The 13,291-nt window shown below is 39.6% G+C and overlaps 1 protein-coding gene across 1 annotated transcript in view; it reads left to right on the top strand.

The window, feature by feature from the left end:
• The window catches only part of LOC124551334 (nuclear factor related to kappa-B-binding protein), a 195,438-nt gene that overhangs the window by 159,220 nt on the left and 22,927 nt on the right, over positions 1-13,291 (top strand). The window contains exons 21-22 of the mRNA XM_047126355.1: positions 4,633-4,818; positions 11,310-11,529. Coding sequence (XP_046982311.1) covers positions 4,633-4,818; positions 11,310-11,529 — 406 coding nt within the window. The remainder of the gene's footprint in view (positions 1-4,632; positions 4,819-11,309; positions 11,530-13,291) is intronic.

A 13,291-nucleotide genomic window follows, 5' to 3' on the forward strand; every position in this document is an offset into this window, starting at 1 on the left:
AAACATCTTTAAGTAAGTTAACCATTTTAATTATATTCTCCACTAATCTGTATCATATTTATTTTTATTTTACATCTAGCACCATAGGATGGAATTTAGGAACAAATCTCTGTGCTTACGGAACGAGTCAGGACATGAATTTATTTCCGAAAAGCGATAATGTACAAAATAAAATCTACATGAGTCCTATGCAGACATCAAGCTGTTGGTATATATTAGCATAATCAACAATATAACACAGGAATTAACTTAATTTTTTGCAGAAACTCACTGGAATAGAAGGGGTGAGCCATCAGAAAACTCTTCAGTCTAGATTTAAAAGTTAGAGGATCACTGCTAAGATTTTTTAAATTCTTGTGGTAGCTTATTTAACATGGATGCAACAGACTGAGTCGAGGAGGGGCGATCCAACTGCAGATTGGATTTCGCCTGGTGTTAACTGATTGAAAGGTGCTAATTCATGAAATAAACTTATATAGTTAAGAAAAAATGGCATTGAAGAAAATATATATTGAGAAGCCATTGTCAGAATTTGCAGACTCATGAGCAGGGGATGACAAGAGGTTTGTGAACTGACACCACATATTGCTCTAGCTGCTCATTTCTGAGCCAAAGATACCCTATGTGAATGGAAAGAATTACCCCAGACTATAATGCCGTATGTCATGTATGAATAAAAATAAGCAAAGTAGACTAATTTTTCTGTTGGGCTCTCACTTCTTGCACATACTGCTCTAATAGTAAATATAGCAGCAGTCAGTTTTTGAAGAAGGTCCTTAACATGGGATTTTTGTGACAGCTCACCATCTATCTGAACACACAGAAATTTGAAATGTTGAGATTCTGTGTAATCGGAATGTAAGTTTTTGTTTAGCTGTTTGTTTGGAGCTGTAAAAACTGAGTCTTCCTGTGATTTAGTATCAATTTAGTTTTTCTAGAAGGCATGAACTTTATATCTTGAACTGTTGCACTCAACATTGTTCACTACCAATTAGTGTTGTCAGCAAACAGGAATACTTTCAAATCATCTGTCAAGGGGGACACACGAGGTACGTGAGAAAAGTAATGGGACTGGTTTTTTACCTATCAAAGTTTTTTTTTTTTTTTTTTTTTTTTTTTTTTTTTTTTTTTTTTTTTTTTTTTTTTTTTTTCAAACAACAATATTGTCCGTTTCAAAGTAGTTCCCTTTGGCAGCTATACACTGGCAGAGTTTTGTTCCCAGTTTTGGTAGTGGCACTGAAGAGCTTCAACTGATGGGGTCTTTAATATGTCGGTCATATTCTTTTAAATGTTGTCCAGGGTCCCAAAATGGCATCCTTTTAACACATTTTTAAATTTCAGGAAAAGAAGAGAGTTACAAAGTTACAAGGACCCAAATCAGGTGACCAGGGGACCTGTGGAACAGCAGAAATGCCTTTTGAGATCAAAAATTCCAAGATGGAAGTAGCCATGTAACATAGGGGGTTGCAATGATGCAACGTCCACTCATCTGCAATGTCCACTCTCACTGAATTCACCTTTTTCCTGAGCCTTTCAAGGACATCTTTGCAAAACACTTGGTTGACAGTTTGTCCTGAAGGAACAAAATCCTTCTGCATGATACTTCCAGTCAAAAAAGCAAATCGGCATTGTTTTGATCTTTGATGTGCCCATTCAAGCTGTTTCCTGTCGAGGAGATGTCTCAGTGTGCCCCTACCACTTTGCCTCAGAATCATACTCAAAAATCCAAGGTTCGTCACCTGTGATCACCTGGCTGAACCATTCATGGTCATTGGCAATCCTCTCAAGAAGATCAATTCACAAATTTGTTTGACCATCCTTCTGCTCATTTTTGAGGTTTCCTGGCAACATTTTGGCACAAACCTTTCATGTGTCCGAAACTTCGGCCACAATCTGATGTACAGTCAAAGTTTTTAAGTTTAATTGGTCACCCGTCAGCCTTATTGTTAAATGTTGGTTTGATCTCATAAGATGTTCTCGTTGGCTTTTGAAGTTGTAGCTCCCCGTGAATGAGGTTTATCTTCAGCTAATTTGTGCCAGTGAAACCCTTGTGCTCTTGATTAGGAATATTCCCTGTAGGTCTGTTTCAGCTTTTCACAGGTCACACTTGTAAATTCCCCAAGTTTTAACACAAAACATTGCTGTAAATTCTGCTCTTCCATTTTTGTAACACACAGCAAAAACACTTCACTGATGTCTGTCTCAAAAATTACGTGACGGTTGTATGGAGCTGAAACTCTGACTGAGCATCTCGAAGGGTCTACACAAATAGAGCAACACAGCATTGCCAGATCACTTGCAGTGCCGTCAGTCTCATTACTTTTTTCACACACCTCATATACAGGATGTGCGGAAATTCCCATTACAAACTTCCGGAACTTGTATAGGTGAGTGAGTAATAATATTTTAGTTGGGAGCCCATGTCTGGAAGTGTCATCCAATGATGCTACAAAGTGTCAAAGTTATAGGTGCCGGCACCTGTAAATTTATGTACATACAGGGTGATTTAATGATCATGTTGCAAACTTTCGGGTGAGATGGAGATGATAAATGTATCATTTTGAAGTGAGACTCCCTTATTGTAAATTAATGAGTTGGAAGTTATGAACAAAATCCTTTCTGATACCTCTGACAGTGGAATACCTGTAATGGTGCTGTTGTTTCTATGATTGTAGGGTAGGCAATCTTCAGAGGTGATAGGACCAAAACAAGAAAAAAATGTCTAGTACAAGGAAAAAAAAGTCTGATAAACTTGGGCTCTAAAATGCATACCTTAAGAGCTATAAGGACTTGTTCGATAGAGGAGATGTGTTTCACACTAGTGAAGGTGAACAAGTGCTCACAGCTCTTAAGGTATGCATTTTAGAGCCTATGTTTACTAGACTTTTTTTGTTATTTTCTTTCAGATTACCACCTCTGAAAGTTGTATGCCCTACATTCTTGGCAATAACAGTACCGGTACATGTATTCCCTGTCATAGGTATCAGAATGATTTTTTTCTTGGAACTATCGACTCGTTCATTTCCAAACCAGGGACTCTTACATCAAAGCAATACATTTATCCATCTTGATCACCCTTGAAAGTATGTATCATCATCACGAGATGACTCTGTATATACATACATTTACAGGCACTGGTGCCTATAATTTTAACACTGTGTAGTGTTGTTGGATGACGTTTCTGAATTTGGGATTATATTCAAAATATTATGTACTCACTCCCCTCTGCAAATCCTCCAAGGCCGTAATGGGAATTTCCGAACACACTGTGTATGGTAAAGCAACAACCAACTATTTTTCATCCATATCCAAACTTCTGCTGCCACTCTACAGTTCCATTGACCCTTCCTTTTTCTTTAATATTTACATTGGTGCCCTACATTTCAAAGTGACATAAATTCATGAGCCCAGTTTTGGACATAGATGCCAAGTTTCTCTAAACAGTGATCAGAACATTTTACCAATTGTTCAGTCTCTCGATGATAAAAATCTGCTCGTTGGTCATCGAGCCAGTTGAGAACTGATTTTTGAATGTCTTCATAAGTGAAAATCTCTACCCCTTACCACCTCAGATGTTGTTTCTGCTTGCTAGGAATATGAAAATCACATGCTGTGAGAGCCGAATATACCAGTCAGCATTACCTATGTCTGTACGGCCTTCATAAAATTGTTGGCACCATGTAACGACAGCTAGATGCAACATTTTGTTTGGTCCGTATACTACTAGAATTTCGCAGTGAAACTGTGTGCAATTGAGTTGTTTTGTCCAGAATTGACTGCCCTGTAAACTTCAACTCTGGAATACATTTCCGGTTGCTGTGCCATTTCAATCGCACACTCTGATGCAGCTGTTATCTGTGCTGTAGCAGAATGTACGCTCTCGTCTGACAATGCGCCACTCTTGCTTTGCAGTAGTTTTAACGTGGGATGATATGCATAACTTCCTTTCTGCAGTCGCTACGTATAACTGCATTACAACAAGCAATTCAATTTTGGCTTTTCCTCCTTGTAAATGTGGCATCTCCTGAGTGTGGATCTTCCCCAATGATTACATGTCCTTGGAGTAGATGTGAAAATAAGAGTATAAATTAACGAGCTCTTTGCCAGGCCATGAAGGCCTTAGGAATGCCTACTGGTTGCCGTGTCATTCTATGCCTTGCAGTGTCATGCAGATGAGATGAGGAGCATGTAGTCAGCACACGGCCCTTTTGGCCATCTTGCGGACTTTCCAGACTGTGGAGCCACTACTACTCATTCAAATGGCTCTCCATTGGCATCGTGAGGCTGAGTGCATTCAATATAAGCCCACCCACCAAGGAAAAATCTTTGGCAGTGCTGGGAATGGAACCCAGATTCTCAGTATGGCAGCCATCAACACTGACTGATCAGCTGACACTTAATATAGACACTTAACAAAATTAACTTACACCCAATCACTGTAATAAATGTTAGTTGACTGTAGTTATTATTTTGACAGCTGCACGTTTCTGTCATTTGACAATAAGAGATCGTGAGAGATGCCTGCCATACACTGTATGGGAGGTGCCGATCACTACAAGTTCCATACTGGTGTACCTGGTACTGAACTTTCTTATTATTCTTTAAATACATACTTTTTTTTAAATTTTGCAGCAACAGCAGCAGGCGGCAGTGAAACTGGTGCAAACGCAGGGCGGCACCATCGCGAGCACTGCACAAGCAACGCAGCTGAGAGTCGTGGGGACGGCGGGCACTGCAACGGCAGCTGGCATCAACTTGGCACACATCGGTGGCAAGCCTGTCATCATCGCGGCAGGCAAAGGGCAGGCAGCAGGCCAGGTGAGACACACCATGCCATGCCACATAAGTTTCTGTCGCTTCTCGTAGTGCGATTGGGTGTGACCAGACAAAATAATCAAGTACAGAGCACCGTGATATACCTTGTTGTTACGAGACCATTTTTTGCATACCACTACATATGTAAATACATAGCTGTACCACTTTTATTATCTGTGTAGTTGCAGGTTCTTACTGGGAATATTTATTGTTAGTATGCAGATATATTTTGTTGTCATGGTCTTCAGTCTGAAGTACAATTTGTTGCACCTCTCCACACCTGTCTGTCATGTGCAAGACTCTTCATCTCTGCATAACTACCACAACCTATATCCATTTGAACCTGCCTAATGTACTGAAGCTTTGGTGTCTTTCTATTGATGTAACTCCCGCCCCCCCCCCCCCTCCCCCCGCCCTCTCCTCTCCCCCGAAAACGTGCGCACCCAATTCCTTCCATTATCAAACTGACAATTCTCAATTCTTTGATGCATCAGGATGTATTCTGTCAACTGATCCCTTCTTTGAGTCATTTTATGCCATAAAATTTCTTTTCTCCCTAATTCAGTTCCGTGTCTCCTCACTAATTACTTGATACACCCATCTCCTGTAGAACATTTCAAAAACCTTTACCTTGAGGGAAATTCAAAATCGGTATACGAGGTGCGGCTAGAAAAAAACCGGACTGATGCTGGAAAAAACATTTATTTACAATTATTTACAATTTCATGTTATCTCCTTCAATGTACTCTCCTCCTCGGTCTCTACACCGCTCCATACGAATTTTCCACTGTTCATAGCAATGCTGCAGATCATTTTCGGTAAGTCCATACATTACTTCCATCGCTTTTTCTTTTACTGCTTCAACAGTCTCAAATCTAGTTCCTTTCAAAGCTGACTTGACTTTAGGGAAAAGAAAAAAGTCACAGGGGACCAAATCAGGTGAGTAGGGTGGATGATCTAAGATGGGAATGTTGTGTTTTGCCAAAAACGTCTTCACTGACAACGCACTGTGAGCTGGGGCATTGTCTTGGTGAAGGATCCATGACTTTTTTCTCCACAAATCGTTTTCTCCGTACTCGCTCACGTAGGGTAGCCAGGACGCTAATGTAGTAATGCTGATTCACTGTTTGTCCCTCTGGTACCCAATCAATGTGCACAATCCCTTTGATGTCAAAAAAAACAATCATCATTGCCTTGAATTTCGATTTTGACATTCGTGCTTTTTTTGTCGTGGAGAACCAGGAGTTTTCCAATGCATCGATTGGCGTTTAGCTTCGGGATCGTAAGTAAAAAACCACGATTCATCGCAAGTAATAACATTTTGTAAGAAGGTGGTATCACTTTCAATGTTTTCCAGGATGTCAGAACAAATCATTCTTCGGCGTTCCTTCTGTTGAATTGTGAGACACTTTGGAACCATTTTTGAACACACTTTGTTCATGTTGAAACTTTCATGAAGACTCTGCCTAACACTTTCCTTGTCAACTCCTGTTAACTCAGACACTGCTCTGATTGTTAAACGGCGATCTTGTCGAACAAGTTTACCGATTTTTTCAAAGTTTGCATCAGTTTTTGCTGACAATGGTCTGCCAGTGCGAGTGTCATCACTGGTGTCTTCGCGGCCATCTTTAAATCGTTTAAACCACTCAAACACTTGTGTTCGCGATAAACAATCATCGCCATACACTTGTTGTAACATTACAAACGTTTCACTTGCAGATTTTCCTAGTTTGAAACAAAATTTGATGTTAACACGCTGTTCTTTCTGTACACTCAACATTTTCCGACGCACAGACAAAACGTCAACTACTTAAAACAGACGCCACGGGCAGACTGAGTGCAGGAGGCAGATGAAACTCGAGCAGTAGGCGGAGCGAGAGTCACGTGACAGGCCACGCGACTTTCAGCCTTATTGCATTCGTTTTATTGTTTCACCAGTACTAGTCCGGTTTTTTTCTAGCCACACCTCGTACAACATTGTAACAGGAGACAAATATATACACTGAAGAGCCAAAGAAACAGGTACACCTTTTAGAGCTCCTGTGAGCACGCAGAAGTGCCGCAACACGATGTGGCATGACTTGGCTAATGTCTGAAGTAGTGCTGGAGGAAACATACACCATGAATCCTGCAGGACTGTCCATAAATCTGTAAGAATATGAGGGGATGCAGATCTCTTCTGAACAGCATGTTGCAAGGCATCCCAGATATGCTCAATAATGTTCATGTCTGGGGAGTTTGGTGGCCAGCGGGTGTGTTTAAACTCAGAAGAGTATTGTACCAATTCTGGATGTGTGGGGTGATTCATTGTCTTGCTGGAATTGTGCCAACCACAGCATTGTATTCTGCCTGTTTACAATTCTCCGTATTTGAATAGGCATGTCTATACCAGTTTCTTTGGCACCTCAGTGTCTTTGCAAGAGCTGAAAACTAAAACAGCTGTCACTTGTTTGCATGTTCCAAGATGAACTGAAACTGATAAAAATTATTCATTCATGAAGCACTTCTGAGAAAATGACAGCTTGCTTCTACAAGTATTCTGGACATATGACTGTTCTGCTAGAGGATTGAAGAGCAGTTAATGCCAGATGGTACCAGTATACTACAATTTGTTTGCCACAAGTCATTGGTGAAATCGGGAAAAACAACTGAAAATATTGCTACATTCTTCATCACAGCAAATCCAGTTGTCAAACAACACCTCAAACAACTGATTATTTGTCCATACTCGCCCAGTTTATTACCTGATGACTTCTAATTGCTTTTGAACAGAGGTTGTGTGGACATCTGATTTTCATCAACTCAAGAAGCTACTGTGTCATTCCGGAACTGTTTCTGAGGTGTCAACATCAGAGTAGCAAAAACTTTTCCATAATTGGTTCAGATGTACACAATCTGTGCATATTGTACATTAAAGGCTGTCATGCCAGTTTCTGTCTGTATGTTATGGGTAATCTCAGGAACTTGTGTAGGTGTTTTGATAAAGTTTTCACTAATAGATAAACTGATTCACAAGGAAGGTTTGTGTATATCACTACATATTGTGAACAAGTTGCCTGGCTGTATATATTAAGCGTTACCAATGCAAAACTGGAAGGGTCACTAGTAGTGTATAAATTTTAAAGGGGAGTGCTTTGGGAAACAGTTTATACCAAAAACTTTTTTCTTTCATTGTTCTTGGTAAAAGGTAAAAGTGGAACTTCTGCTCTAATGAGGGAAACTTATGCATTGATCCTCTTTGATTTTCTTCATAGTTACAGGTTATCAACTTCCTTAAACAATAAAACATAACTCTCAAAAATATTGGAATAGTTGTCTTTGAACAGTATATGATTTTTGAGTGCTGTCAACTTTAAAACAGTTCAACTTCATAATCGTACTCACGAGTAGCTCAGTACGTGGCATAGAAGTCAAGTAATTGTGAAAGCACTAGTCCAGATCTCACTAGTAGAAGCTTTTTCTCACTTTTATTTAAATTTGCTATTTATCAACAAATGGAAATGTTTAAAAAATCGAATTGTAATTATTTACTTAAAATAAGATTTTTTATTCTTAATTACTAATCACATGAAAATTTTCACAAGAAATTAAAGTTGGTACAAAAATACAAAATGTCAAGTAGAAAATAAAATACTTAGATTAAACAGTGTACACACACACAACACACACACACAGTGATCGCTCAGGTGCCCCTACCAATGTCGTTTTATGCAACCTGCAATTCTATATCTGTCCTTCAAAAACCACACATGAGATTGTCATATTTTCTTGCTCAATACGTGCGCACTATTAGTCCTACAGAAAAGGAACAGTATCTTTTTGTAGGAAATGAAAATTTTGTAGTGGAACAAGCTTTTTCTGGTGGCCACATTTTTCGAGTTATTCAAGAAAAACATGCAAAAGTGACCTTCGAATACACCTCTCTCCCCACTCTTAATCTTCACCGGTCAGCGTTTCTAGTATGTTGTTTGTGACACTCCCTCCTATCATTGTAAAAAAAAATTTCTAGCTTTATGAACTACTCCCGATATTCAACTTTTTTTTGGTCTCTATTGATTGGTCTACTAAGTTGAGTGATTTGTCAACATTATTAATTTAAATATGTCCATGAGAATAATGAAAGGAAAATGACCTTTTGTAAACATTACGCTAAAACTACACTGAAACGCCCAAGAAACTGGTAAAGGCATGCAGTCAGCAAATGCCTATATAAGACTACAAGTGTCTGGCGCAGTTGTTAGACTGGTTACTGGTGCTACAATGGCAGGTTATCAAGATTTAAGTGAGTTTGAATGTGGTTTTATAGTCAGCACATGAGCAATCTTATTTTAAGTAAATAATTACAATTCGATTTTTTAAACATTTCCGCCGGCCGAAGTGGCCGTGCGGTTAAAGGTGCTGCGGTCTGGAACCGCAAGACCGCTACGGTCGCAGGTTCGAATCCTGCCTCGGGCATGGATGTTTGTGATGTCCTTAGGTTAGTTAGGTTTAACTAGTTCTAAGTTCTAGGGGACTAATGACCTCAGCAGTTGAGTCCCATAGTGCTCAGAGCCATTTTTTAAACATTTCCATTTGTTGATAAATAGCAAATTTAAATAAAAGTGAGAAAAAGCTTCTACTAGTGAGATCTGGACTAGTGCTTTCACAATTACTTGACTTCTATGCTACGTACTGAGCTACTCGTGAGTACGATTATGAAGCTGAACTGTTTTAAAGTTGACAGCACTCAAAAATTATATACTGTTCAAAGACAACTTCACGATGAAGTCAGGATTTTGCCGTACGACCATTTCCCAAGTGTACCATGAATATCAGGAAATGCGTAAAACATCAAATCTCTGACATCACTGCAGCCCAAGAAAGATCCTGCAAGAATGGGACTGACGACGACTGCAGGGAACCGTTCAACATGACAAAAGTGCAACCCTTCCACAAGTTGCTGCAGATTTCATTGCTGGGCCGTCAACAAGTGTCAGCATGTGAACTGTTCAATGAAACATCATTGTTATGGGTTTCAGAGCCAAAGGCCCACTCGTGTACACTTGATGATTGCGTGACACAAAGCTTTATTCCTCGCCTGGGCCCGTCAACACTGACATTGGACTGTTGATGACTGGAAGCATGTTGCCTGGTCAGAGAGTCTCATTTAAAAGTGTGTCAAGCGGATGGATGTATACAGGTATGGAGACAACCTCATGAATCCACGGATCCTGCATGTCAGCAGGGGACTGTTCAAGCAGGTGGAGGCTCTGTAATGGTGTGGGGCATGTGGAGTTGGAGTGATATATGACCCCTGATATGACTCTGATGTTTGACATGTAAGTAAGCATCCTGTCTGATCACCTGTACCCGCTCATGTCCGTTGTGCATTCTGAAGGACTTAGGTAATTCCAGAAGGACAATGCGACACCCCACACATCCATATTTGCTACAGAGTTCCTCCAGGAACACTCTTCTGAGTTTAAACTCTTCCGCTGGCCACCAGAGTCTCCAGACATAAACATTATTGAGCATATCTGGGATGCCTTGTGATGTGCTGTTCAGAAGAGACCTCCACCCCCTCGTACCCCTATGGATTTATGGACAGTCCTGCAGGATTCATGGTGTATGTTCCCTCCAGAACTACTTCAGACATTAGTCGAGTCCATGCCACATCATGTTGTGGCGCTTCTGTGTGTTTGTGGGGGGCCTACACTATATTAGGTAGGTGTATCAGTTTCTTTGGCTCATCAGTGTAATTACATTGACAGTTCGATCCAGACTTAACTCTTACAAGCAAAGTAGTTTTGTAGTCAGCAGATGTGATGAATACAATAATGTAATTGTTTATTTTGTACAGCTAAAATTCACAAAATTGTTAGGCAAAATCTACATGAACTTCACTTTTACATTTGTAACTGCTCTACTGAGCCATTTGGTAGGGGCAGCTGAAACACCCTGAGTGTGTATCTATTTTAAAAATAAGGCATCTCACATGACTGTATTGACTTTCAATTAAAAATAAAAGATGTGATGTTTATTAAAAATTATCATTAAATATTTGTTAACTCACATTTCCATATGTAAATAAATATGGAACTTAAATCTAAGTAAAAAGAAGTTGTTACTAAAGACATGTGCATCAGTAATTGTATGACTACAAAAATCTTAAGCTATAGCCGCCAGCATTCTGTGATATGTTAATTAGATAGGAATGGTAAAAAAATTTCTATTTTTTGAAGGTTATTCCCCCCGCCCCCCGCCCTCTCTCTCTCTCTTTCTCCCAGTGTGGAAAGAAGTTCCATGTATATTACTGATGACTTTGTATAATTTTGAAGCAGAGTAATATTTTCTTCTGAATTTGGACAACTGTGGAACCTTAAGGCTTCTTGGACTTTCTTTTCATCTCTTCCCAGAACCTCTTCACTATGCCACTTCTTTTCTTTATGTATTATACATTATTATTTTATTATTACCGTAAGAAATCATTTGTAATCCATGTGTGGTACGTACAGAATGTGCTGCTGACGACAACGCAAGCGAGCAGCGGGCAGACGCAGCAGCAGACGGTGGTCCTCGCGTCGAGGGCGCAGGGCGGGGCCCTTGTGCTGCAACCGGGGGCTGCTGGCGGGGCGCAACAGATCCTGCTGCCACCGGGCGCTCTCAACCTGAAGACGTTGCAGGGACTCAAGGTCATCCCGCTGTCTCAGGCCACGGCAGCTGCCGCAGCGAAAGGTGCGTACTGGAATGGGTATAGGTGGCAGTGTAGTTTCTGCATTGCCTCTTATTTCTGCACTAAATTTCTGTTACAAATGAAGTTATTGTCTTAGTAACTACTAAATAATCATCATAATCAACAGCATCTAGAAGGCACTTGTGGTAAGTGAAAGGGTTTTCTCGAAGTTCTTTCTTCTATGGCCAATAACAAGTAAGAAGCTGCACTAGTAGTGAACACAGAAAACCTTTAAATCCTCTGCAAGTTTCCATCACAAATTTCAGCTCTTAAGACACATTTCAATTTACAATAACACTACAACACAAATTTGAAATGCATGTAAATCATAGTAATTACTAAATAAAGTACAGTCTCTGCATGCAGCATGTAACGGTACCACTGACCACCTTAAAACAGCAATTGATTCTAATGTTATACCTCTGTGAGGAATTTTTTAAAGTTGTGACCATGAGATAACCTAATGGAAACAGAACAATAAAACTAGGTTTTGTTTGTGAAACACCACAGCAATGTATAACAAACAGTAAAAGGTGGGTCAGGAACAGACATTCTCCCAGTACAAAAGCAGGTTGTAACATCACAGAATTAAACCGGTCGCCAGCCTAATTAGGCATTCTTGTGTCAAGCAAAATGATAAAACAGAGTGCTAAGGCTAACCTAACTTTCCTTCACACACACACACACACACACACACACACACACTAAACTCTTTACTTATAACTGTTCATACAACAACAAAGCAACCTAACCTTGCAGATAATGTTCTACTAAGAAACATATGGCCAATGAGATAGTAAACAGTAACATATGCCTCTCAACAACATGTACCTTAAATGAACTAGGTGTAAACCAATGAAACTATTAGTAGTACTGAACAGGGAAAAGCTTGAAGTGAGTGTGAATTGAAATCAGGGGGTCTGCTAATGATCATAATCTAGAACTTCATTACTTAGTACAGGGTCTGTATGCCCGTGCACTAACTAACTTGTATTAGAATAGATAACACAGTAAATAGTTCTTCCTTAAATTTTGTTTGAAGCAACTAAACAGAATGCATATCTACCTACACTGGCTTTGAAGGAGCCTTTGCATTGCTTCATTAACTAACTAGCCTAATACATGAGTGGCCTTAAATTTTCATGGTCTGAAGAACCATTCTTATTAACAAAACTATACCAGTATGTATGAGAAATGGTAAGTATTCTTACCATTAATTATTAATTAAGTAAAGCACAACAAACTATAACTCTTTATGTAACAAATGTGCTTTGATAAACAGTCTTTTGACATACTCAATACTCAAAAGTATAATTGGCTGTGCAAATGACAACACAACATTAAATTCAAGTTCAACCACTTTCTCATAATGAATTAGGATACTCGGAACCAAATTCACTAGGATAGGAATCCTGGCCAGGTTTGTGATTTGGGATAATCACAGGTGTAAAATAGAGTTTTCAGCTACATCTCTATTATTATTATTATTATTATTATAAAACCAACCAAATTTCACAAATACCTGGTCCATGTACAGAGTGCTAAATATAAACAATTTAGTGGAAGGCTGGTGGCCTAATTTGCAGTGGCTATTAACCTGGCAGCAATGCAGTCAGAATTATATTTATAGGACCAAAACCCATGCCATGATAATGGTATCACCAATTGCAGCATCCAAGGCCCATAAATACTGCTCTTAAACTCTTCTGGCCTCCGCTACTGCTAGCGAACTGTCAACCACAGCACTGCTCAGCCCAGACTCCT

This window comes from Schistocerca americana, chromosome 9 (genome assembly GCF_021461395.2).
Source record: "Schistocerca americana isolate TAMUIC-IGC-003095 chromosome 9, iqSchAmer2.1, whole genome shotgun sequence".
In the NCBI taxonomy this organism is placed as follows: domain Eukaryota; kingdom Metazoa; phylum Arthropoda; class Insecta; order Orthoptera; family Acrididae; genus Schistocerca; species Schistocerca americana.